General features: G+C 45.7%; 1 protein-coding gene across 4 annotated transcripts in view; it reads right to left on the bottom strand.

The window, feature by feature from the left end:
* Window positions 1–10328, bottom strand: part of FXR1 (FMR1 autosomal homolog 1) — a 274198-nt gene extending 263870 nt beyond the window's left edge. For 3 of the 4 annotated variants that reach the window (XM_069213095.1, XM_069213097.1, XM_069213093.1), the window contains exon 1: window positions 10170–10325. In XM_069213095.1, the coding sequence (XP_069069196.1) occupies window positions 10170–10220 (51 nt within the window). In that variant the 5' untranslated portion in view covers window positions 10221–10325. Of the gene's footprint in view, window positions 1–10169 lie in introns of all 4 variants that reach the window. The other variant, XM_069213094.1, reaches the window with a different exon arrangement.
* Window positions 10329–23979: the final 13651 nt, after the last annotated feature.

Below are 23979 nucleotides of genomic sequence, written 5' to 3'. Positions count from 1 at the left end.
TTCTCTTACAACACACAATGCCCTGGAAACATCAAACTTTGCCTAAAACCAAACGTTTTCCTTAGATTTCTGTAGTGGAAACTTTTGTAATCAACAGTAATTCCTACCACCCCGCGTAGGCCCACTCCCCCCCACCCCCCTGCCTCTCCAAAAAAAAAAAAAAAAAAAACACAACGCTTCCCCACTTCCCACTAACATGGCTGGGTCAAAAGTCTGTGACAAGATTTGATCAAACCAAGTTAATTTGAGTCACAATGGGAAAATGCATGATTTTAGGGCACAGTATGGGCCCACAGACCGCAGCTACCTCTATCGCCAATCTCTCCTCATAGCATTATTTTTAACCTTCCAGGCTTCGACAAATCTACTCGCCATGGCGAATCATATTTTTATCAGGTTGAGCTATTTTAAGGACCTACTCAGTTGAAAAAGAACAGGTGTTCTGTTCAGTCAGAAAGTGAAGGAGCAATAAAGACGCTTATAAATCATGTTACATTTGCGCTGTGTTCAGAGACAGAGGTCAAAAGTCAGTTTGTCTTCTCAGGATTACTTTTCCTTCTGACTGCAAAGTTCCAGGCTTTTGTAAGGTAAACCGTCTGACTTGCTGTACAAAGTGTGAAATGAAAGGCTGTGGGGTGTCAGGTCTTTCCTAACTTACAACATTTAAATAACTAAGGGCCTGATTTAGATAGTGGCAGATGGGTTACTCTGTCACTACAGTGACAGATATCCTATCTGCTTAAATCTAAATCCCATTATTTCCTATGGGATTTAGATTTGGGCAGACAGGATATTCGTCATCATTGCAACTGAGCAACCCATTCACCAACATCTAAATCAGGCCTTAAGTCAACTGTACAAACATTTCAAAATATATTTCAGTAGTTGTGAACGCCCATTTTTTGTACTTTTGTGTATTGAAAAAAACTGTCTAATGGGGTGAAAACAAACCAGAACACTTTACTTGGTGATGTGCGAATGATAAATATTTTTTCTGAAACCCAATCTTGATAAATTATTGTTATTGTACTATATAGCTTTATCAGTAAAGCTGCAAGTTATTGGGAACATTTCTTGGAATTTTTCTGTCTGTAAATTACAGGGCGCTACCACATCATGCTTTAGTAATATATTTAATAAAAGTGAGTGTTTAAAAATAAAATGAGAAACACTCCTGCCCTGATGGCAATGCTGTCAATAAACTAAGAGGCAAGTCATGGATCATGTGTACCCTAAATGTGTGCTAGGTTCTTATTGGAGCAAACGTTTAGTCAATTTAATCAAACAAAAGAGGGTTTTTTGTACAGCAAAAATGCTGAATTCACATATTTTAAGGCACACTCGTGAGAATGAACAAAAAGACGACTCTACAAAATAAAATATTTGCATAGATCGCACAATCTGAAACACATTTATGGGTCAAGTACATTACAGTTAGGTCGAGTAGATTATTTAAGTTACTCGACCTGCAGGTCTAGTAACACTTATGATTTTTTTGAGGCATGCCTTCACGTAGCGGTCCTTTGGCCCACCCACACAAGTGGGCCACCATAGTTACCAGGAAACAACTGGTGGCAGGAATGTGTAGCTCCCGAGAAATTCTGGAACGTTCCCACTTAGAAAAGTATGAGGTGTGCAAGGGCGTCTAGGTAAGAAAAACATGTGATCCATTAAAGATTTTCTGTCCTTTACTTTCACAGGAACTACGCCCAACCACACAACTGAGGTAACATTTTTGTCTAGTGACTTCGGGGTACACTCCCTGCAAATTCCTGCTACACGTGATTCCCCTGGATGTCTAATTTTCAGACAAGTGCAGGTTTAGTAGGTTTCCATAACTGATAGGTAAGCTAATATCCACAGATAACCAAAGTGCAAAAAAAGGGGCCGATTTAGTGAAAACAATATATACAAATATATATATATATATTTTTTTTTAAATCGGCTCTATATCATATGTAACCAGCGCCATTTGTTTTTTTGGGGCGCTAGGCTTCAACAATTCAGCTGACACCCTACGTTACTCACATAATCCCAGACAATCCGTTTTAAGGTTCTTTCTGCTAATATTCACTAAGGTTTCAAGTTGATCAAAACATCTGGGGAGTTCTAAGTCACCCATAACATTTTTAATATAGTTCAGCCATAGTATTTGGAGGGCCCAGTCTGATATTGGGCAGTACCTAATAATTTCACGGTTAAAGGGTGGTTTTCTCTGTAGACAAAATCTTCTGCCAAAGTAAAATAGGCTGAATCTTAACTATGTCTGTTAAAAAAGAAAGACCTAGTTCAGCATGACAAATGTAAGTAGAGCAACTACTAGGTACAGAGAGTAAGTATCTAAAAAAAATGTTTTGCACTGTTTGCAGGGCGCAACATTACGTGTGCCACCAGAGACCAGCCCCATGTGTGTCAGTTGATAGACACTTGGATTTATAAATGTTGGGAACTCCTTCACTGGTTTCCTGCCAAGTTTCCTCGAGAAATTACATAGGGCCATAGTAGTTATTAATAAACTGGAGCTTCCTAGTGTTGGTTGCCTGTTTCCAAGTGTCCCCTGATCAAAGAGGATGTCCAGACAGGAAAATGTTTTAATTAAGCTGATCTTGGTGTCATCAATCATCATATTCTAGCATTTCACTCAACTTTTCCCACACGTCATGACAAAAGTTTTAATTTTGCGTATAGCTAACAAAGCTCATTAACAGGCATTGCAATCCCACAGGAGTACAGGCCATAAGCATGGCGCCTTCAGCATAGAGAAGGGCGGGAATCTGGTGATAACCAACTTTAGGACTATCACTGCAATGTTCTGACAAGAAACTCCTCAGGCTATGAATACACAAGGTAAGTAGGAAAAGTGCTAATACACAGCCCTGTCGGACTCCTCTCTCTATGCTGAACAACTGAGTGCCCTCCCCCTTAACTCCATACCACATCCTGGCCTTACTTCCAGAATACAGTTGTTTAAGAAATTGAACTATTGGTGGATCTATTCCAACATCAATCAAAATGGCCCACAATTTGACATGCTCCACTTAGTCAAAGACCTATGTTAAATCTGCAAAGGCTAAAAACAAGCTACCTCGTTTGACCTGGGTGTTCTTTCCAATTAAGAACGACAGGTTGATTCCCTGCTCAATCGTCCCTAGACCAGCGCGAAAGCCACATTGTAGGTCTGATAACATTTCTTTGGATTCTACCCATTCTTAAAGCTTGTTCATGACACGCCCAGCTACTTTGACCACTCAGTCCAGTAATTAAATTGAACGGTAGCAGGCAGGGTTGTCGATCCCCCTTCTTATAAATAGGTACTATAATTGACTCTGACCAGGTTAGCAGGAAACCTACACTACGACACGCACGTAGAACCAGTGTCAACTGGAGGGCCCCCAATAAAATATTGGCTTTATAAAAAAGGTCCACACTACCATTAGGGCCTGATGCTTTCACTCCTTTACTCACTTTTAGTACATCAGTATCCTCCTCCACAGTAAAAGAAAGGTTAATGGGGCTAAAAGACGGTATAGCAGATTAGGAAGCAAGGAGACCAGGATTACTCTGTTCCTCCATAGGTTTCTTATAGATGTTGGAGAAACGGTCAACCCATTCAGCTTCAATAGCGATCTCCAGACGGGGGCATTAATCACATGCCAGAATGCTATTATATCATTACTGAGGGTTGTTTCCTCCCTCAGGCCACTGTTTTGCTGGTTCAGAGCTTTCTTATACTCCCTCCTAATAACTGAATTTCTGTCACTTATCTGGGCATTCTGTGTAAGGCAGCTTTTAGCAACCTATGGGTCTTTGAGCATATCTAATCAATCCACCCTGGCTTTTAAGTGTTGAATGTTTCCTTAGAACAGTTAAACCATCCTTAGCCCCTTTGTAATTTCCTTGAAGGCCTCTATGATTTGACAGTCAGTCCTAACATCTAGACTTATCCCAAATGTCTCTCTTTGTATAATGACTACGTGTTCCAGAACCTTAGTGGACTCAATATATGATCAACGCAACAAGTAACCATTTGTGATAGCCATGTCAATATTATCAACTAAAGGGAATTACAGTTCACCTGTGGATTAACATCATCAATAAGAGCAAGAGTTACACTCTGCGGGAAATGGTCACATGTTGCATTCTTATGTGTAACAAAATGCTTTGCCCTGCTAGAATGTCGAAAAGAGAAGAACACTCAGGGCCTGATTGCGACCTTGGCAGATAGGATAATCCATCACAAATGTGATGGATATCCCACCCGCCATTTTACAATGATATAATGGAACTTGTAATACAGCGGAGAGGATACTCCATCATGCCAAGGTTGCAATCAGGCCCATAATCTATAACAGAATTGGCACCGCTCCCATTAAAAGTACAATGAAAGGGAACTGTTGGGTGCCTAATTCATTACAGAAGCCCAGGTCTTGTCTAAAGAGTAAGTCGTTCATATTTTTACCAAGATAGGTATGCAGGATATGTGGCAGAGCAGTACTATAAATGCTTGTTAAACCACATATCTTATCAGAGTCATTTGAGCACAAATTGATGTTAAAATCCCTGCCCCATAGTATAATCAGATCCCTTTTGGTTCCATTAGAGATGGTCTCAAGATCATTATCTGATTGCCGGGTGACACCACATATTTCAGACTTAGAAGCATTATTGTAAAAATGTACTACTGCTCCGAGGCAATAAGGTGATAGTTTGATGGTAATAATTTGGAAACACTCTTGACAATGCCATGCTCATGTCAGGAGACAACATATAATTTGAGGTGTAAGCGCATAAACCCACCCTTGGGGCTCCCAGAGCTGGAAGACACAGATGGAGTTGGGTATGTTCAGTACTCATTAAGGTGTATAGGTTCAACCATCCAGGTCTCCTGGAAGCACAGGATATGAAAGTCAGTTATAAATTCGACCCATTCAATCACCCCATTTTTTCCTTAGACCTACCACATTCCAATATAACAATATTAACCCAGAAAACAAATGTAAACGAACCCAAATAGAACACCCAAGATTCTGACCTAGAATACTGGTGAATGAGAAGGGGTAATCACAAGGAGCCATTACTCAGGAGTTGTGGCCAGATACAGGGCAGGGTATCTGCACTGCTTGATCCCAGTAACAGTACCTGTTTTCAAGTCAACCAGATTGGGGAAGCTCTCAAATAATTGATGGTCACCTTTCAAGCAGTAAAAGGCGACATTCTGAGAGCCGAATGTGTCTCTCAAACATGCATCTGAATTTAGTCTACATATGTTTAGTCCTTGAAGTGGTGTGATCAGCAATAAACGAGCAAGCATAAGAAATGTACAAAAATGTGGTCACGAAGCCCCACAGCCTCCATTGCTCTAGCAACTCTGTAAGCAAGGCTTCAACTATTACACCTATCCAACTTGGACATCTGTGCTTGGAGTTGAGAGAGAGGATTCAACCTACTTCAGAGTCTTTTCATTATACCTTCCCAATCACTGGCACTTGAGTTTCTGTTGCTACGTTGTAAAGAGGGCGACTAGCAGGTCAAGAAGTATTAAGGCTGAGCAGCGACCCTCACCCATGGTAACGAAGAGTACTGTGGAGACTGGTATCAAGGTGACCAGTGCTGCTTAACAATAGGTTTTTGAAGTGATGAGCACACTGATGTTACAATAGGGAATGGTTAAGAGAACAGATCAGACAAGTGAAGTGAAAGCTGTTCAGGTGAGAAATCTGGCTCTGATTTTTTCAATCACTGTGCAAATGATTGATTAGAAGCATGGAAGGAATGCTGAGGTAGTTAGAAAACACAATGTCATTTGACGGTAGGGGAGTGAGGAAAGAGTGATATGAAAATGTGCCCTCCTGAAAGAACTGGGAGGAAAGGGCTGCAGGGTGGTGGTGGAGAAAGCAGAAGGGTTACATGTCACCTCATTCAGGAAGGAAGACTTAGTAATCAAGAGGCATTACATACTTTTATGTTGTACACATAATTACAGAGAAAAGTTTTTTTTTTTTTTTTTTAACATGTCCATCAAGGGTGGCACCATGCCACCTAAAGGTTAGAGTACCTGACAATGCTCTGAGACTGAACAGTCAAAGAGTTGGACATCATCTACAAAAAAGATCTCCGATAATGTCTTTGAGGCATGGTTTACAAGATTTTCAAGGCAAATAGGTGTTACTGGCTCAAATTGTGGTGAATGGACCAATTTACCACTACTGTCTTGGCGCCACCTCATTATTTCAGAATTCCTCTTTTGTGTGCAGATTGCAAAGCAGTCCAAGGTGTAATTCAGAAGGAGGTGTAAACTTAGTTTAAAAAAAAAAAAAAAAAACTTGTGGAAGCATTCAAGTCAATGCATCTGCTAGTAAAAATAAATAAACAGTATTTTATTACACACAAGGCTAAAAACCATATTTTCATGAAGAAATACACATAACATTAAGGGCCTCTAGCACCTTTCTAGCCAGAGTTGTTGATTCAAATGCCTTTATGGCATCTTGACCCTATGCGCTAATTCTGTCAAAGGACCTATTAATATTGGGCCAGTTAATCTAAATTCAAATCACCAATTCAAATTTGCAGACCTTCATAACAAAAGTAGCACTTGTGCTCAGCCCTTTTCAGAAGCAGCTCAGCACCCGAACCCTGCAATTAGGGTTACTAATGGGGCTTTGTCAATGTGTTATACTGAGAAATGGGTGGAAATGGACTGCATCACTTTAAAGATCGGAAAAGAGTACCAGACCCTTGTAACATCACAGAGTAATCGCTAGGGCCCAAACTAAGCCCAATGGGCTTGTCTAGCCGGTCAGCGGAACTACTGTTCATGATACAAAAGGGGGGGCTGAAGGGAACAATTTCCAGTGCTCTGTACCAGAGACAGTACAGTCCATGGAAATCCACAACGTTGGAGGAATAAAGGTGGTCCACCATGCTTTAAGGCGATTAAGTCATATTATTTGTAACTGTGACTGCAGTTAGGATTTTCAAGCCCCAAGGTTTGAGGGGAGGGTGCAGTTCTTGCTCAGAGGTGACATGGCTTCACAATGTGGGCTTTGCTGTCCCTTTCTAGTGAAGGATCTAAGACTTTTTCCTGCATATAGTTGGTACCAGTTTGTAATGCACGGGGAACTGAAAATTATAAACTCAGTGTAACTAAAGTAATAACCAACAGTCCAGTATGGTCCAACAACCTCAATTCGTCCATTTTTATTGGCTAAATATATCCAGAAGGATCATAAAATGTGTAGTTCAAGAAGGAAGGGTATTCAGCAGCCTGGCAGCTCTACTACAGATTACATTTTGCTAATAATGAATGATTTTGGTTGACTGTACTAACTACCCACAGAGAGGGGATTAATCCACTAGTCAAGTAGAAACACTGTAAACAGTTGTGTGGGGCCAAAATTATGACAAAAAAATAACCTGACAGGTGAGAAAAGAGGGCACACCATCAGATGGAACCTGCAGTGTCCATTTACGTTCTTGCCCACATTTTAACATATAAATTTGGGCTAAATACCTTGCATTGCTGCGGTCATTCAAAAGTCAGGTAAGCTTGCATTGCCTAAAGAATTCCACAAAACCTCAAATATATGAAGAGTAGAAAATAATAACATGTTCTCAATATGAAGAAGAAATTATGTTCCTATACCCCACCACATAAATTGTATATTTATACACACCTTTACATCATCCGGAGTGAGTATCAATTTTTAGAGCTCGTATTTAGGGATTTAATCAGAAATTATTTTGCCAATCTGGGCTGGACCCTTTGAAAGCATCAAGTAGGTCTTTACAGAGACGCACAATCCAAGATTTCCAGCAAAACATAACTAGGCCCAAAAATAGGAGGTCTGACTTAATGATAGCAATAACAGGACTTTCAGGAATTGACATGAGGGCAAGGAGCACTTTAAATTATCACTTCAAATCTTTCAAGTGATTGTGGAAGATTCTGGATGAAAGCTAGGGAAGACCTTTAACAGTGAGCCTTAGTCAATCAGTAAAAGACGCAATGCAAATATAGTAAAGTGTTCTAAAGGGTTCCAAATTAAGGAAGAAAACATGGTGATGTGGGGGGGGGGTTCACACGTAAAGTTTAAATAAGGAGACAAAGCTATCAAAAAGTAAGGTTGTGCCTTAGCTATGGCAAGTTCAAAAGAATGACAGGACTTATAACGGGAATAATTATTGATCTGTCAGAAGTCAATGTATCAATGTATTAGGAAAGACAGCGATGGATTGTAAAGCGAGACATAGAAGCTAATGAGGAGAAGAGATTAAATTATTTAGGGATGGGAAATCACCAGTACTGTTTATCACAAATGTTTTAGTTCCTACATTTTCAAATGATAGACATAGTAAATTAAATAAAAAGTAGATATTCGCTGTTTAAACGCCAAACTAAAGTACTCCCTCTGGATCTCCTTTTCTACCAGCCTTTGTATCAGTATCTCATGACAATACTCTTTAAGAAAGGCCTTTACAAATGATCCCTACAACATAGATATTTACATAAAATGCATGCCTACAGTACAAAATATGTGTATGTTTATTAACTTTATCGTAAGAATATGAAATAGGTTATAATAGTTCATGCGAGGAATAGCCTTTAGAGACAAATGTCACCACATAATAGTTTGACAAGAGAAAGATGCACCATTACTTTGTACAACACCATACAGTAAAACACAGTTGACGGCCAAACAAATGTTTTGAACAATATCCTGGTAAAGAAAAACAAGGGAATCGTTTTATTCACCCATGGTAAAAATAACTACAATCTAACATGCCCATGTATCATATTAATTAAACGGCAATCGTTTCTATGGCGTATAACTATTTACGTAGAGTTGAGCATTCCAAACACTACCTTGTTAACGTGCAAGGTCATGATCCCTTGCTTAAACGAACTTTTAGGCAAAACAATATCATACTGTTAAAGTCACGAGTACATGATCACAGTCTCCACAAAGGTGAACTGAAATTATTACTACTTTAGAGGCTGCAAACTCCTTTACCCTCTGTAATTTTGAGTTGCTCTGAATCAAGAATGCAAACGGTACTGCACAACTGGCTACAGTGCAAACATGCTGAGCAGCAGACGATAGGTGATGGATTCAAATCGGGACTCAAGATCAAGCACACGTTTAGTCCCCAAATTGTTTTCTAGGTCCATCTGGAGTTGTGCAAACCTAGATTCTACTTCTGACCGTGGAACCAACTGTGCATGGGCAAAGCTGCTTAAAAATAGACACCCTTCTGAATGTCTGGCATAACCGACAATCCAGGCCTGACTGACAGGCTACAGCTGTCGCGCTGTGTCGATAGGACGGCCTCCAAAGTGCATTCTTTGGGTGTCTTTTTGATGCACCAGCCTAATGGAAGCAAATATGGGGATGCTCATTCACAGAATTTGGGGTTTTCTCTATTGGAATTAAAGCCCACAAGGGTAAAACAGCAGAAACAACATCATTAGTAGGACACGACACGATTTTGAAAACTGGAGACTAAATGACACCTCGTGACTTACATGTCTGAATCACACACGAATGCTGCAGTGGATTCTAATGTCACTCCCACTGTGCTTTGAAAATGGACCACATAAGGCTGATGGGTCAATCTTATCTAGCAATTTTTTGCGTCTGGAATGACGTGTTTACTCCGTGAATCATCTGCATGACTAGGAACACAACACAAGGCTCTGATTTCAGTGGTTAGATAACACAAGTCACACCTCTCCAACCCCCTCAGATCACAGTGTTTCCAGCACGCAAGCACGGCCTGTATGAGAAAGCGCACACTTCACATCCCAAAACGACCTCACGAGTGCGCAGGGGAATCCCAAGCACAAACATTAAAAAAAAAATACAAAACAAAGCGGCGGCGGCTGCAGCGAGCAGCTCTGAGTGCCAGCTCCTGCACGGGGAAGGCCGCGGGTGTAAACACGCAGCCCGGAGGGGGCGGGGAGGGACACTTTGAGGTCAGTGTCACTGTGCGGGGGGCCGGGGGTGACCAGGGGGTCATGGGGATCTCCCTGGGCCAAACCCCGGCCTCCCGACGGATCCGAGGGGGCCGTGTGAGACCGCGAGGCCTGCTGGGGGGTGCCAGACCTCGGTGTGTGCCGAGGCCGCGCCACGGGCTCCCTCCCCGGCGCCCGCCGCCAGCCCGAGTACCTTGTAGTAGGCTCCGTTGGAGCCGCGCACTTCCACAGTTAGTTCCTCCATGTTGGAATCGCAAGGGCCGACGGGAAGGATTTCTAGAAAGTTTCTGCGTGAAACTGAGAGAAACGAAAGAGAGAGCGAAGGGAAGGAGGGAGGGCGGGAGGCGGGCTAGACGGCAGGGAGAGGGCGGTCCCGGGGAAGAGGGAGGGAGTGTCTATGAAGGCAGACGGCCTCACAGAGGGCAGGGGACGCGCAGTCACGGAGGACAACCAGGAAGACGCGGAAGCGGCGCAGCGTGGAGGCTGGTTTAAAACAGAAACCAGACCATAGACGGGGCCCTGCTATGATGGAAGCCTTTTTGTAGGAGCTGTTTCAGGCACGTTGCAGGGAACAGGTGTTCCGGCTCAGGTGTTTGTCGTGACGACCTGTCAGGGCTGGCATGAGGGACGCCTGGGATGCATGGAAGGGCTTGGTGCAGGGGCTTTATGCAAGACGTCCAGGAATCTTCATGATTATAGGAAACAGACGTTTTCTCTATTACTTTTTAAGAGAGCTCCATCTGAAATGCATACGGTCTTTTTGGATGCTGTTTTTCCAGGCTGAAACAAGAATATATATATATTTTCTTGTTTAATTATGCAATAAAGATATATATATATATATATATATATATATATATATATATATATATATATATACCTTTATTGCATAATTAATAAAAATCATTGTAGTTAGCAATGTACATAAAACGTTATCAACTAAAAGAGAAAAACCAAAAACGACCTACTCGGGTTTCTAATTCCCATAGATTTGAAGCATTGATACCAAGATCTGTTATAGGAACCCCCAACTTTAATAGGGTTGTGTTTTTCTTCACTGGGGCAATAGCATGAACTGTCTCCTCCTGAAACAAGAAGCATGTCCTAGTCATGGGAAAAGGGTGGCTGGACATCAACGTTTTCCAACTCTTCCACCCTTCCACAGCAGGCACATCCCAGCGACCAAATTGATGCTTAAAGGCACTGTCAAATGTTATGCATGCAGTAATTATAGTCCTCTTGGTTGCTTTGATCAGATTTACCATTCAACTGTATTAAACTTTCAATTGGCCACCGGCCCCAAACTTCACATATAAACCTAAAATCAATATAACAATACAATTTTAGTTAATGTTGCAAGAGTATTCAATAATGAAGACATACTTAAGGTAAATGCAACATTAAGCTTAAGTAATTGGTTCAATATGATAATCTCTGCGACTTTTAACATACTTTAAAAACAATGGTCATTGAAAACATTGTCTTATCTGCAGTTGCCAGAAACACTCCAACACAATATGGATTTTGTTGCATCTCGTTAGACTGATGTTAAACAATTAATTGTCTTGTGTTACTTGCTGGGCAGGTAAAAGACCAGCTGATAACGATGCCTATTGGCTACTGCAACTGCCTCAAAATGTTCTTTCTTTCATTTTCTGCTAATTGGGTGTAATTTAATGTTTTTTCTGAAGTAGGTACAGTTAAAACTGTTGGACAGACATGAATAATTGTAAGCTAATGCAATGTTTAGCTGATGAACTATGCAATAGATATGTGACGTCAGAAGATGAATGTGGGGAGGAAAACCCCTGTAACATTGAACCACATAGGAAGAGCAGGAGGAAGCTTTAACAGGATGCAGTTGGATTTTATCAAAATTCCTGTTTGTAACAGGGTGAGATATGTCTTCGTTATTGTGTGCATTTTCTCCTGAAGAGTGGAAGCCTACCCAACACAGAGAAATGAGAGCCTTGCTGTATCCAAACTTCTTTTATGTAAACTCATACCAAGGTTTGGACTTCTGGTTTCTCTGGAGTAAGCACAAGGGACCCATTTTAATAATGAGGTCCTCAGAATGTTGTGTGTAGCACTTCAAGTGGAAAAGGGACTGCATTGTAGCTACTGGCCAAAAGGTTATAGAATTGGTGAGCAGCTTAATGGGGTGTGTTTTGCCAAAGTCTGTGCATCTACCTCTGTGAAATGGCCAGATGCTTTGCCATTTTCTGCAAAGCATCCCTGGCAGAAGGACAGGATTACTGCCACATGAGATGTACATGGGATGTGCTTTGCGACTGCTTACTGTGCCTGCAAATTCGTTTGTAAATATCACAGATTACATGATTCTCAGATTCCCCGACTATTGCAAGGGGTTAGCTGATGTGATGCGTTCTGTCTCTCAACATTTCTAGAGATTTCATTAAAAATAAAATCCATGTAATTAATAACGTTTATGAATGAAATCTAGGTCTAACTAAAATCTGCATTTAAACATGTACTTTGCTTTCTAAACTTTGCATGACGCGCAGTTGATTGATTTGCTTGTTTTGCTAACATTAACAAATTCCAAACAGTGTTTCTGTTGTGACTTGGCATGGCCACTACATGACACAAACTTCCCATGCAAACAAAGAAAGCAAGTCATTTTATTAGTTTTCAACGCTTGAACCTGAATTGGAGTTTCAAAACTTGCTAAACTCATTTGAAACTTGCTTCTTTATGAATAGGCTTTGGTGTGCAGATGTGTGAGAATATGTATGACTTACGTCATTACATTTACATGAGGGTCTTTACTTTCAGAGACCAAGTCGAGTGGGAAAATATGTTATAATTTTGACTTATGTAGAAATGTTATTAAATGTATTTTTCAGTAGAGCTGTCTTTGTTTAACTTTACCAGCTCTAGAAAGCTGATATTGTCTCTTGATTATTGCCGCTTATCACTGGCTGTTTAATATCAGAGATGAAACAAATATGTTAAAATGTATAGTTTTGTGTTCTAAAAGTGTCCCAGGTAAAGAACAGATAGTGAGTGAGCGCGCACACACACAATCTTTCACGCTCTCAGACTCAGATGCTCTCTCAGAACTCCTTACTCAGAAGGGTTTGCTTTCTGCTTAGACTGTTCTCTATCAGAGTCTGTTACAGTATTCTGTATGAGTACTGATTGCTTCACCCACTATACTGTCTCTGAAAACTCTTCTTTGTATAATTTTCTGACTAAAATGACTTACTCTTACTGATTTAGAATCCTAGACTAGGGATAGATTGTGGGACATGCTTTATACAATGTTCTGTAAACATTAATTGACTAATAAAGAAAAGATTCACAAGTTATGATAAGTAAACCTTTAAAAATCTAACTAAAGCTCTCATTATTGACTCCTGGAAGAATATTTGATGCATTGTTACTGTAAATTGCAGCTTTTATATCTACCCATTCCCAAGATTCCCCTACTGGGTGTCTAAGAGTTGCAGAGTATTTTATAATTCCGTGAATCTTCACTTCCCCAAAAAGTTTGGGGAAACAGCTATTACCACGAGGCTGTAACCACACAGAGCCTGAACCATGCATGCGTTACAGCACATGCACCTTTACCACGCATAGCCTTAACCACGCCTTTTTTTACAACGGATATGCCTTTACAACAAATTAAGTCGTAAAGGCATGCATGGTAAGGGAATATGCATGGTTGTGGTGGTTAGGGATATGTGTGGGAAAGGCGTGGAAAAGGGTATCAGCATCGTTCGAGGAAACAAAAAGACCTTTCAGTTTCCTCTTTTCGACCTGCCTCGAGAGCTGCCTCATCGTGAGGAGAGTGAGGTCAGGAAAAGGGAAATTGGAGGGAGAGGGGGCCAGTTATAGGGCTTGGGAGAGTTAGGCTTTAGTATTGGGGTGGGGGCAGTGTTAGGGCTCAGGATAAAGAGGGTGTTTTAAAAGGGTTGGGGGTCAGGGGGCAGTGGGAGATGGTTTTTAGGGCTTGGTAGGGGCATAGCAGGGCTTGGGATGGGCGGTGTTAGGCCTCAGGGTGGGGGGTGTTTTTTTTTTAAATGGGGGTAGGGGTGAGGTGTCGCGCTGGGCTCGTGTTTTAGGGCTTGGGGCGGAGAGGTATAGGTTTAGTGTTGGAGCATGGTGGCGGCGTTAAGGCGAGGGGGGCGGATACTTTTTTCTTTTTAAAAGGGTCAGGGGAGGGGGCTCCGCAAGGATCAGGTTTTAGGGCTCAGGACAGGGTCAGTTTGGCTTTAGGACTTTGTGGGGAGGGGCAGATTTAGGGTTCATGGCAAAGGCCAGGGAAACCTTGACTACGGATATGCATTTACCATACATGCTTTTACAATGAAATGAGTTGTAAAAGCAAGCATGGTAAATGCATATTCGTTGTTAAATATGCGTTGGTAAGGTTATGCGGGGTAGTGGCATTCGCGTTGTAACGCATGTGTTGTAAAGACATGCATTGCAACGGAATGCATTACTCAGTCACACCACCAAAAGTTGGTAGCAGAGGTATGGTTAGCGAAATAAGCTGCAATAATTAAAAAGTACCCAAGTTTAGGTAAAGCCCAATTGCCCAGAACCCGGTTGCAAAGACTGATGAGGTGCAGTTTCTGAAGCAGTTAAGGATTGCGGTTGAAGAACTGGTGAAGTCGAAGGGTGTGAGTATCAATAGGGTGATACGTCAAAATTGTGCGCATTGTGATTTGTATTGAAAATGTTTTAATGCTGTTTTGAACTACAATTGCTATGGTCTTGTATATGCCTTGTGAAAGATATAAGAGGTTATTGGACTCAGATGAGGTCTAAGATCCCCAGATACAGCTAGAGATATACAGAGAAAATAAGACCTTTTTTTTGTCTGCTAAGATAAATGTAAGTCGTGAGCTGTCGATTTTACACACAGATAGAGACATAGGTGGTCATTATGAAATTGGCGATGAGTGATAAAGTGGCGGTAATACCACCAACAGGCCTGTGGTAATTACCGCCAAATTATGACCATGGAGGCGAGACTCCCATAGACAGCCAATGTACCACACCAACTGCCAGGGCATTAACACCATGCACCACGGCGCTCGACATCAACAGCCAGGCGGAAGTCAAAGTACTGCCTACCATATCACGACACAGCACACCACCATGATATCCAGGGCAGAACCAACGCCATCAAAATCCTGGCGGAAACACTGCACAGAAAGCAAAAGACTCACCATCAGAGACACAGAGAAGGACAACGCCGCCTTCAAACCAGAACTTCAAGTCTTCCCAATGCTCTTCTATGCCATGCTCCACCTGGAACACCAACTCCAATGACGACGACAACGGTGGGTACAGCTGCCTAGCACACAAGGGAGGGAGGGAAGAAAAGGAGAGTGGCACACACCATACACATAACCAGCTGCAGACGAAAAACAATGGTACACGACACACAGCATAATAATGCAAGGAAAACAAGAAGGCAGTAATGAGAATGTATTGAATAGGAACAGCCACCAAATGAACCAATTGGATAAAAAAGAGATATGTACAAATGTCCACAAAGGGCCAATGCCCAGTCCAAAGTATAAAGGGCCCACCTGCCCACAGGGCACAGTCCAATCCCCAGCATGTTTCCTGACATCATCCGCACAGAACTCTGCAGGGGCATAAGTTTGCAAGTGGGCAGGCACCTTAGGGGGATGGGGCTGGGGGGCATCTCAGCCGAAGTGGGGAACTTGCCCCCTGTTTCTGGAGGGGGCTCCTTGCCCATTTCTCTGTGCTGTGGAGTGCAAGGTAACAGTCTCTCAGGTGGGTGACTTGCCCACTGGTTCTGGAGGGGGCTCCCTGCCTATTTCTCTGTGCTGGGGAGTGCAAGGTCACAGTCTCTCAGGTGGGTGACTTGCCCACTGGTCCTGGAGGGAGCTCCTTGCCCATTTCTCTGTGCTGGGGAGTGCAAGGTCACAGTCTCTCAGGTGGGTGGCTTGCCCACTGGTTCTGGAGGAGGCTCCTTGCCCATTTCTCTGTGCTGAGGAGTGCAAGGTCACAGTCTCTGAGGTGAGTGACTTGCCCACTGGTTCTGGAGGGGGCTCCTTGCCCATTTCTCTGTGCTGCGGAGTGCAGGGTCACAGTCTCTCAGGTGGGTGACTTGCCCACTGGTTCTGGAGGGGGCTTCTTGTACAGCAGTCCCAGGAGGGTGGCCTGAATGCCCTCTGCTGGAGTTGAGGGTTGCACTGTCTCATCTGGAGGCGAGGGCTGCACTGTGTCAGCAGGGGAAGGTGTCACCTGGGCAGCCTCTGCTGGAGGTGAGGGCTGCACTGTCTCAGCAGGTGAAGGTGCAGCCTCTGCATGAGGAGTGGGCTACACTGGCTCAGCTGGAGGTGAGAGCTCCATGACCACTGGTGGTGGTGATGGTGTCACTCTGTGAGCCTCTGCAGGAGTTGACGGCTTCTTCCCCTTTATGGCAGAAGTCAAGGGCTTCTTCCCCTTCATGGCAGGGGTTGAGGGCTGCTTCCCCTTCATGGCAGGAGCTGAGGGCTGCTTCCCCTTCATGGCGGGAGTCGAGGGCTGCTTCCCCTTCATGGCAGGATTTGAGGGCTGCTTCCCCTTCATGGCAGGAGTTGAGGGCTGCTTCCCCTTCATGGCAGGATTCGAGGGCTGCTTCCGCGTCATGGCAGGAGTTGAGGGCTTCTTCACCTTCATGGCAGGAGGTGTGGGAACCTAACCCTTCCTGGCTGGTGGAGTGGGATCCTTTACTGTCTTGCCTCCACGACTAGGAGTTACCTCCACTGTCCACAAAGACTGTTTGGCTGAGGTGCTGGGCTGGGTTGTTGGGACCCTGCTCTTACGTGCAGGATGGGGGAGGGGTAGGGAAGAGGTCAAGTTGGGCAGGGAAAAGTTTCTTAGGGTCAGTGGGGCGGGAAGAGGGAGGCAGGATGGGAGTGGAGGTTGAGGGAGTGTTTGTTGGAGGTGTATGTCTGCTGACTTTGGGTGCATGGGCAGTGTGCTGATGTGAGGTGGATGGCTGTTGGGTGTCTGAATGCTTGCATTTGTGTCCTTTGGGGGGGACGGACAGGGTGGGAGAGGACACGGGACGCATGGATGGATGTTGTGGAGGTGTTTGCTACTGAGGTGTGTGTGCTGCTGGGTGTGGTGATGCTGGTGGTGGATTTTGATGCAGTGCATGCAGGTGTGAGGGGGATGACGAGGGGGAGACAGTGGAGGCAGTGGATGTGGTTGTGGGTGCAACTGTAGTGTTTGTGTGAGTGCTTGTGGGCTGAAGTGTGGTGCCTGTGTTTGGCTGTGCCACTCTTGTGTGATGTCTTGTGTGTATGCTCTTCGGTATGTGTGCATGGGATGGGTTGGGGTTGAGGAGACTGGGACTGGGAAGTGGTATTTGGAGGGAGGGATGGCAGGAACATGGACAATGGCTGCCATCAGAGAGGAGGCCAGAGCCTGAATCGATCTCTGTGGCGCTGCCAATCCACTGTGAAAGCCCTCCAGTAATGCATTGCATTGCAGCATCTGGGATGCCAACTCCTGGATGACATTCACAATGGTTGACTGCCCTACAGAGATAGATCTCAGTAGGTCAATAACCTCCTCACTCAGGGCAGCAGGGCTCACTGGGGCAGGGCCTGAGGTGCCTGGTGTGAAGGAAATGCCCACCCTTCTGGGTGAGCGGGCACGAGCAACTCGCTGAGGGGCTATTGGCAGGGCGGTGCTGTACCTGCAACTGGGATGGTCACAGAGGTGTCCACCACCACCAGTGAGCTTCCATTGGAGGAGGTATCTGAGTCTGTGTTCTCACCTCCTGTCTCCGCCGTGGTGCTCCCCTTGCCCTCTGTCTCACTGGTTCCCTCGGTGTCAGTGAACTCTGCCTCCTGGGCCCTGTGGGATGCAGCTCCCTCTGTCGCCAGTGCCCCTGCTTCTCCACCAGATGATGCTAATGCACACATGGACAGGATGACAAGAAAAAAGGGGGGGGAGAAAGGGAGCACAAGGTAAATTAGTGCACAAACACCAAAGAAGGCATACACAGTATTGTCACACACAAGGATCAGGATTGAGCACTATGCATTGCACTGCCAAACACATGGTTAGATGCCACAGCAAAATGAGGGCCAACCACTGCCAACTGCACCCCTCCTGGGACCCACTAAGCCCCATCTGACATAAAATGCAACCTAGCTAGGTCACCTTGTTTTCCCTTTCAACCATTACCCTTGAGCTGGATCACGTTGCAGTGTCTGGCCTGGCATAAAGGGGCACCCACTAACTGACACCCACCACCCGGATCCCTTGCCACCTACAAATTATTGTTGTAATGGCCACTGTACTCACACCCTTGTGGCTGCTGTGATGCCCTCAAGCTCAAGAGCCCATCCAGTTCTGGGTAGGCCACCGCCAGTAGGCGGGCCATCAGGGGGGTCAGGATCAGACGGGCACCCCATCCTTGTTGGGAGGCCATCTCCAACTGGGCCTCTGCGGTCTTCCGTGCCCAGCGTCTCAGGTTCTCCCACCGTTTCTGACAGTGGGTGCTCCGTCTGCGATAGACCCCCAGGGTCTGCACGTCCTTGGCTGTGGCACGCCATAATCCCTTCTTTTGATGGGTGCTTACCTGCAGAGGCAATACAGACGGCAGGACACCATTACACATACAATCCAGCCTGTCACACATATGGCCCACCAATCCCATTTCCATCACCATTGGCACACATCGCCCAGCGCACACCATGTACACCACCACAAGACATACCCCCCGATGACATGGTGCTTGCACACACATCTCCATGCATCCTTCACACATGCATTGTGCCCAAGGAGTACTTACCTGTTGGTCTGGAGGCCCATACAGCAGTCCATACTGGGGTAGGACCACCTCCACCAATCTCTTCAACTCCTCCACAGTGTAGGCAGGGGCCCTTTCCTCGGTCACAAGGGCCATGGTAGGTTCCAGACACAGGTCATAGCAGCACACGTAGTGTAGATGTTCTCCTATTGAAGGTCAGGAAACAAGTGAAGAATCAGATAGAAAATGGCGGTCATAACCGCGGCGGTGTACAACGCCAGCGCTGATCCCCATTGGCCACTGTACTCCATAGAGCTCCATATTATCCAATGAGAAATTGCACGGCGGTGCTAGACCTCCTTCCGCCATGAAGCACAACATCGGCGGAGTTACCTCACTTCTACCTGTCCCTACATACAGGACAGGCGGTCGCCATTTCATGGTGGTGGACAACGATCAGATTAACCTTAACTGCATCACTGCCTAGATTAGCCCATACCTTGCCATTCCTACTGACCCATCACATACATGCATTATGTACACTGAGGTGGGGGTTCCATTGTTCAAATTGTGACAGCCTACTCACTCTTGTGTCCCTTAGATACCTACTGCTGCGGATGAATGGGAGGAGAAGACAAACGTGTACAGACCCCTTGGCTTGGCTACACTGGAGGACAGGCACATTATACTGACTTATAGAGTGGACAGGGCCATAGAAAGGGGAGCAAAGGCACCTCCTCTCTCCGCCGTGGTGCTCCCCTTGCCCTCTGTCTCACTGGTTCCCTCGGTGTCAGTGAACTCTGCCTCCTGGGCCCTGTGGGATGCAGCTCCCTCTGTCGCCAGTGCCCCTGCTTCTCCACCAGATGATGCTAATGCACACATGGACAGGATGACAAGAAAAAAGGGGGGGGAGAAAGGGAGCACAAGGTAAATTAGTGCACAAACACCAAAGAAGGCATACACAGTATCGTCACACACAAGGATCAGGATTGAGCACTATGCATTGCACTGCCAAACACATGGTTAGATGCCACAGCAAAATGAGGGCCAACCACCGCCAACTGCACCCCTCCTGGGACCCACTAAGCCCCATCTGACATAAAATGCAACCTAGCTAGGTCACCTTGTTTTCCCTTTCAACCATTACCCTTGAGCTGGATCACGTTGCAGTGTCTGGCCTGGCATAAAGGGGCACCCACTAACTGACACCCACCACCCGGATCCCTTGCCACCTACAAATTATTGTTGTAATGGCCACTGTACTCACACCCTTGTGGCTGCTGTGATGCCCTCAAGCTCAAGAGCCCATCCAGTTCTGGGTAGGCCACCGCCAGTAGGCGGGCCATCAGGGGGGTCAGGATCAGACGGGCACCCCATCCTTGTTGGGAGGCCATCTCCAACTGGGCCTCTGCGGTCTTCCGTGCCCAGCGTCTCAGGTTCTCCCACCGTTTCTGACAGTGGGTGCTCCGTCTGCGATAGACCCCCAGGGTCTGCACGTCCTTGGCTGTGGCACGCCATAATCCCTTTTTTTGATGGGTGCTTACCTGCAAAGGCAATACAGACGGCAGGACACCATTACACATACAATCCAGCCTGTCACACATATGGCCCACCAATCCCATTTCCATCACCATTGGCACACATCGCCCGGCGCACACCATGTACACCACCACAAGACATACCCCCCGATGACATGGTGCTTGCACACACATCTCCATGCATCCTTCACACATGCATTGTGCCCAAGGAGTACTTACCTGTTGGTCTGGAGGCCCATACAGCAGTCCGTACTGGGGTAGGACCACCTCCACCAATCTCTTCAACTCCTCCACAGTGTAGGCAGGGGCCCTTTCCTCGGTCACAAGGGCCATGGTAGGTTCCAGACACAGGTCATAGCAGCACACGTAGTGTAGGTGGTCTCCTGTTGAAGGTCAGGAAACAAGTGAAGAATCAGATAGAAAATGGCGGTCATAACCGCGGCGGTGTACAACGCCAGCGCTGATCCCCATTGGCCACTGTACTCCATAGAGCCCCATATTATCCAATGAGAAATTGCACGGCGGTGCTAGACCTCCTTCCGCCATGAAGCACAACATCGGCGGAGTTACCTCACTTCTACCTGTCCCTACATACAGGACAGGCGGTCGCCATTTCATGGTGGTGGACAACGATCAGATTAACCTTAACTGCATCACTGCCTAGATTAGCCCATACCTTGCCATTCCTACTGACCCATCACATACATGCATTATGTACACTGAGGTGGGGGTTCCATTGTTCAAATTGTGACAGCCTACTCACTCTTGTGTCCCTTAGATACCTACTGCTGTGGATGAATGGGAGGAGAAGACAAACGTGTACAGACCCCTTGGCTTGGCTACACTGGAGGACAGGCACATTATACTGACTTATAGAGTGGACAGGGCCATAGAAAGGGGAGCAAAGGCAGTTCAAAGTTGACAAGGTGACAGGGTACAACACAAGGGGCACAATAAGGAGAGTCTCATTTCCTCCTGGTGGTCTTGGTCTTGGAAAATGTCTCTGGCTTCTGTCTGAATCACAGGGAACGTTTGCATGGTGGTTCACCTTCTGCAGGGTCAGGGGTGCTGGTGGCCTGTGGGTCCTGTGGCGGGGCCTCCTGCCCACTAGCTGCAACAGATGTGGTGGGCTAGTCAATAGACTGGCTAGTGGTAGGGGCCCGCTGCTGTGCAGTCCGTTCCTTATAATGTTGGCCATGTCGGCCAGCACCCCTGCTATGGAGATCATGGTGGTGTTGAGGGCCTGCAAGCCCTCCCTGATCTCCTGATGGTGTTCCTCCTGCATCCGCTTGTTCTCCTGCATGTTGTTCAGGATCTGGCCCATCGTGTCCTCCCTCTGGCACACAGCGGTCCTGCCAGTGTCCCTGTTGCCCTGTGCCACTGTCCCCTGAACGGTGTGGTCACTGCCACTGACCCCAGGTCCATGATTGTCTTGGGTGTGAGGTGTGGATGGGTCCCTGTAGAGGTGGGCACACTGCTGATTGACGTGTCCTGGGGACAGAGGTGTGGGCACACAGGGTGGGTGCTGTGGTGTTGGATACTGATGCGGGAGGCTCTGTGGTGGACTGTGGACTGTGAATGGGCTGGGGTGAACAACTTACCAGTTGTCCTTGATAGGCCAGGTTGTTGATCCAGGTCCTGAAGTCCAGAGTTACTGTCATCACTGGGGGCATCTTCTGTTGGGGGACTGGATAGTCGTGGCATCCTCCTCTCCACTGACTTTGTCTGGGGCACCTGCGGGATGTAAGTGATGTATTATGCTTCATGCCTGTGACATATTGTACATCCCTAGCTTCCCCTCTATCGTTGCTGTTGCCTTGCCACCTTTGTGTATGGTGATGTAGTGGCGGATTGTTAGTACCCCTCTGCTGTGCAGGCTTTGGTGATGGGTGTCCATGCAGGGGTGGAAGGGCTGTCCATGCATTGTTATGGCATGCAGGGCTTGGCATTAGGGTTAGACAGATGTGTAGGTGCAGTTGTGGGATGGAGTGAAGTGAGGGTGAGGGTGTGAGATGGCATGCAGGTATGGGGGGGTGATAAGTGGTAAATGTTGACTTACCAGTGTCCAGTCCTCCGGCTACTCCAGTGAGTCCCTAAGGATGCAGTAATGCCAAGACTTGCTCCTTGCTCCTCCCATGCTGTGAGCTGGGAGGGGGGAGGTGGGGGCCCACTGCCAGTCCTCTGTATGGCGAGCTGGTGCCTTGCTGCCACGGAACGTACCTTCCCCTGTAGGTCGTTCCACCTCTTCCCGATGTCGTCCCTTGTTCTTGGATGCTGTCGCACGGCGTTCATACTGTCCACGATTCTCCACCATAGCTCCATCTTCCTTGCAATGGATATCTGCTGGACCTGTGCTCCAAAGAGCTGTGGCTCTACCCTGACTATTTCCTCCACCATGACCCTTAACTCCTCATCTGTGAAACAGGGGTGCATTTGTGGGGCCATGGGTGTTGTGTGTAAGTGTGTGGGTGTTTGGTAGTGTGATTGGGTGTGCGTAGTGGAGTGCGTGAGGGATGTATGGGTGTGCGTGTGTAGTTGTCGCAATGGTCTTGATGACTGTCTGGTGGCAATGATTTGTATTCGCAAGGGGTTGTGGGTAATGTGGGTGTGTGTTTTATAGTGGTGTGAGTGGGTGGGTGTGGTGTGTGTATGGGTGTCACGTGTGTGTTTTTGGAATTGGCCAATGTTGTGTAGTTTAGTATTTGGGTGTCCATTCTGAGTTTGGCGGTGTGTACCGCCAATGGTTTACCGCCGTTAAATGTCCGCTGTGGTGATTTGTGGGTCATGATGTAGTTGCCGTTGTTTTGTTGGCATAACTGTATGGGTGTTGGTACCGACAGTTTACCACTGACCTTTGGGCTGGCGGATTTGTGTATGTGGCTGTATTCTGTCGGTTTGGTGTGTGTGTGCCATAATATGGCGAACGGAGATCCACCATCGCGATGGTATGTTGGCGGCCCTCAGCATGGCGGTAAGCGGGATTTAGCGCCAATGTCATAATGAGGGCCATAATAATTTGTTGTGATTGTACTAATCCTAATTAGTGCTTGTGAAACCTGATGAGCAAAGGTGACACAACACTAATTAGATGATTTCCTGGAGGTCGATAACTCATCATTTTGAGTGTAGAATTATTTTTGATTGCGAAATGGAAGGTGTAAATCCTAGTTCTGAATGTTGAATTGTGTTATCTGGTTTCTTTAGAAGAATCAGACAAAGACTGATATAATTTATGTTGCTTAGTTATTAGTTTTGTCTTTTGTTCCTAAAAAGGAGAACATTGTAAAGGAGAGTGAGCCGCTGCAAGGAGTTAGTTGTTGAATCATATTGTGCCTTGCTGGTATTGGTCAGTTGGTGTAACTCTGTGCTTGGATTGGTTGAATTTTAGCAAAAAGTTGTAAAGTTATTGGGTGAATGAATTACCAAGCCTCATTGTGATTTGATCAAAGGAATTCTGTGTTGAGATGTGCATGGAAAAAATTAAAAACAATTGAGACGCTGTTATTGTGATTACTGAATTTATTGAATAAAATTTTAAACCTTTACATTTGTCAAAGCTTTAAGTGCCTGAGAGGTGATGTAATGGTTCCCGTTAGGAAATGTGAGGAAGCACCTCCTGAGGATACACCAGCATATCATAGAAGGGTTACATACATGTGCTTAGCTCCGTCAGTGGTGCAAGATCACTGAAAAAGAAGGGGCAATGA

This window comes from Pleurodeles waltl, chromosome 11, assembly GCF_031143425.1.
Source record: "Pleurodeles waltl isolate 20211129_DDA chromosome 11, aPleWal1.hap1.20221129, whole genome shotgun sequence".
NCBI lineage: Eukaryota > Metazoa > Chordata > Amphibia > Caudata > Salamandridae > Pleurodeles > Pleurodeles waltl.
The sequence above is the reverse complement of the archived record's forward strand: the minus strand, read 5'-3'. Positions and strand labels throughout refer to the sequence as shown.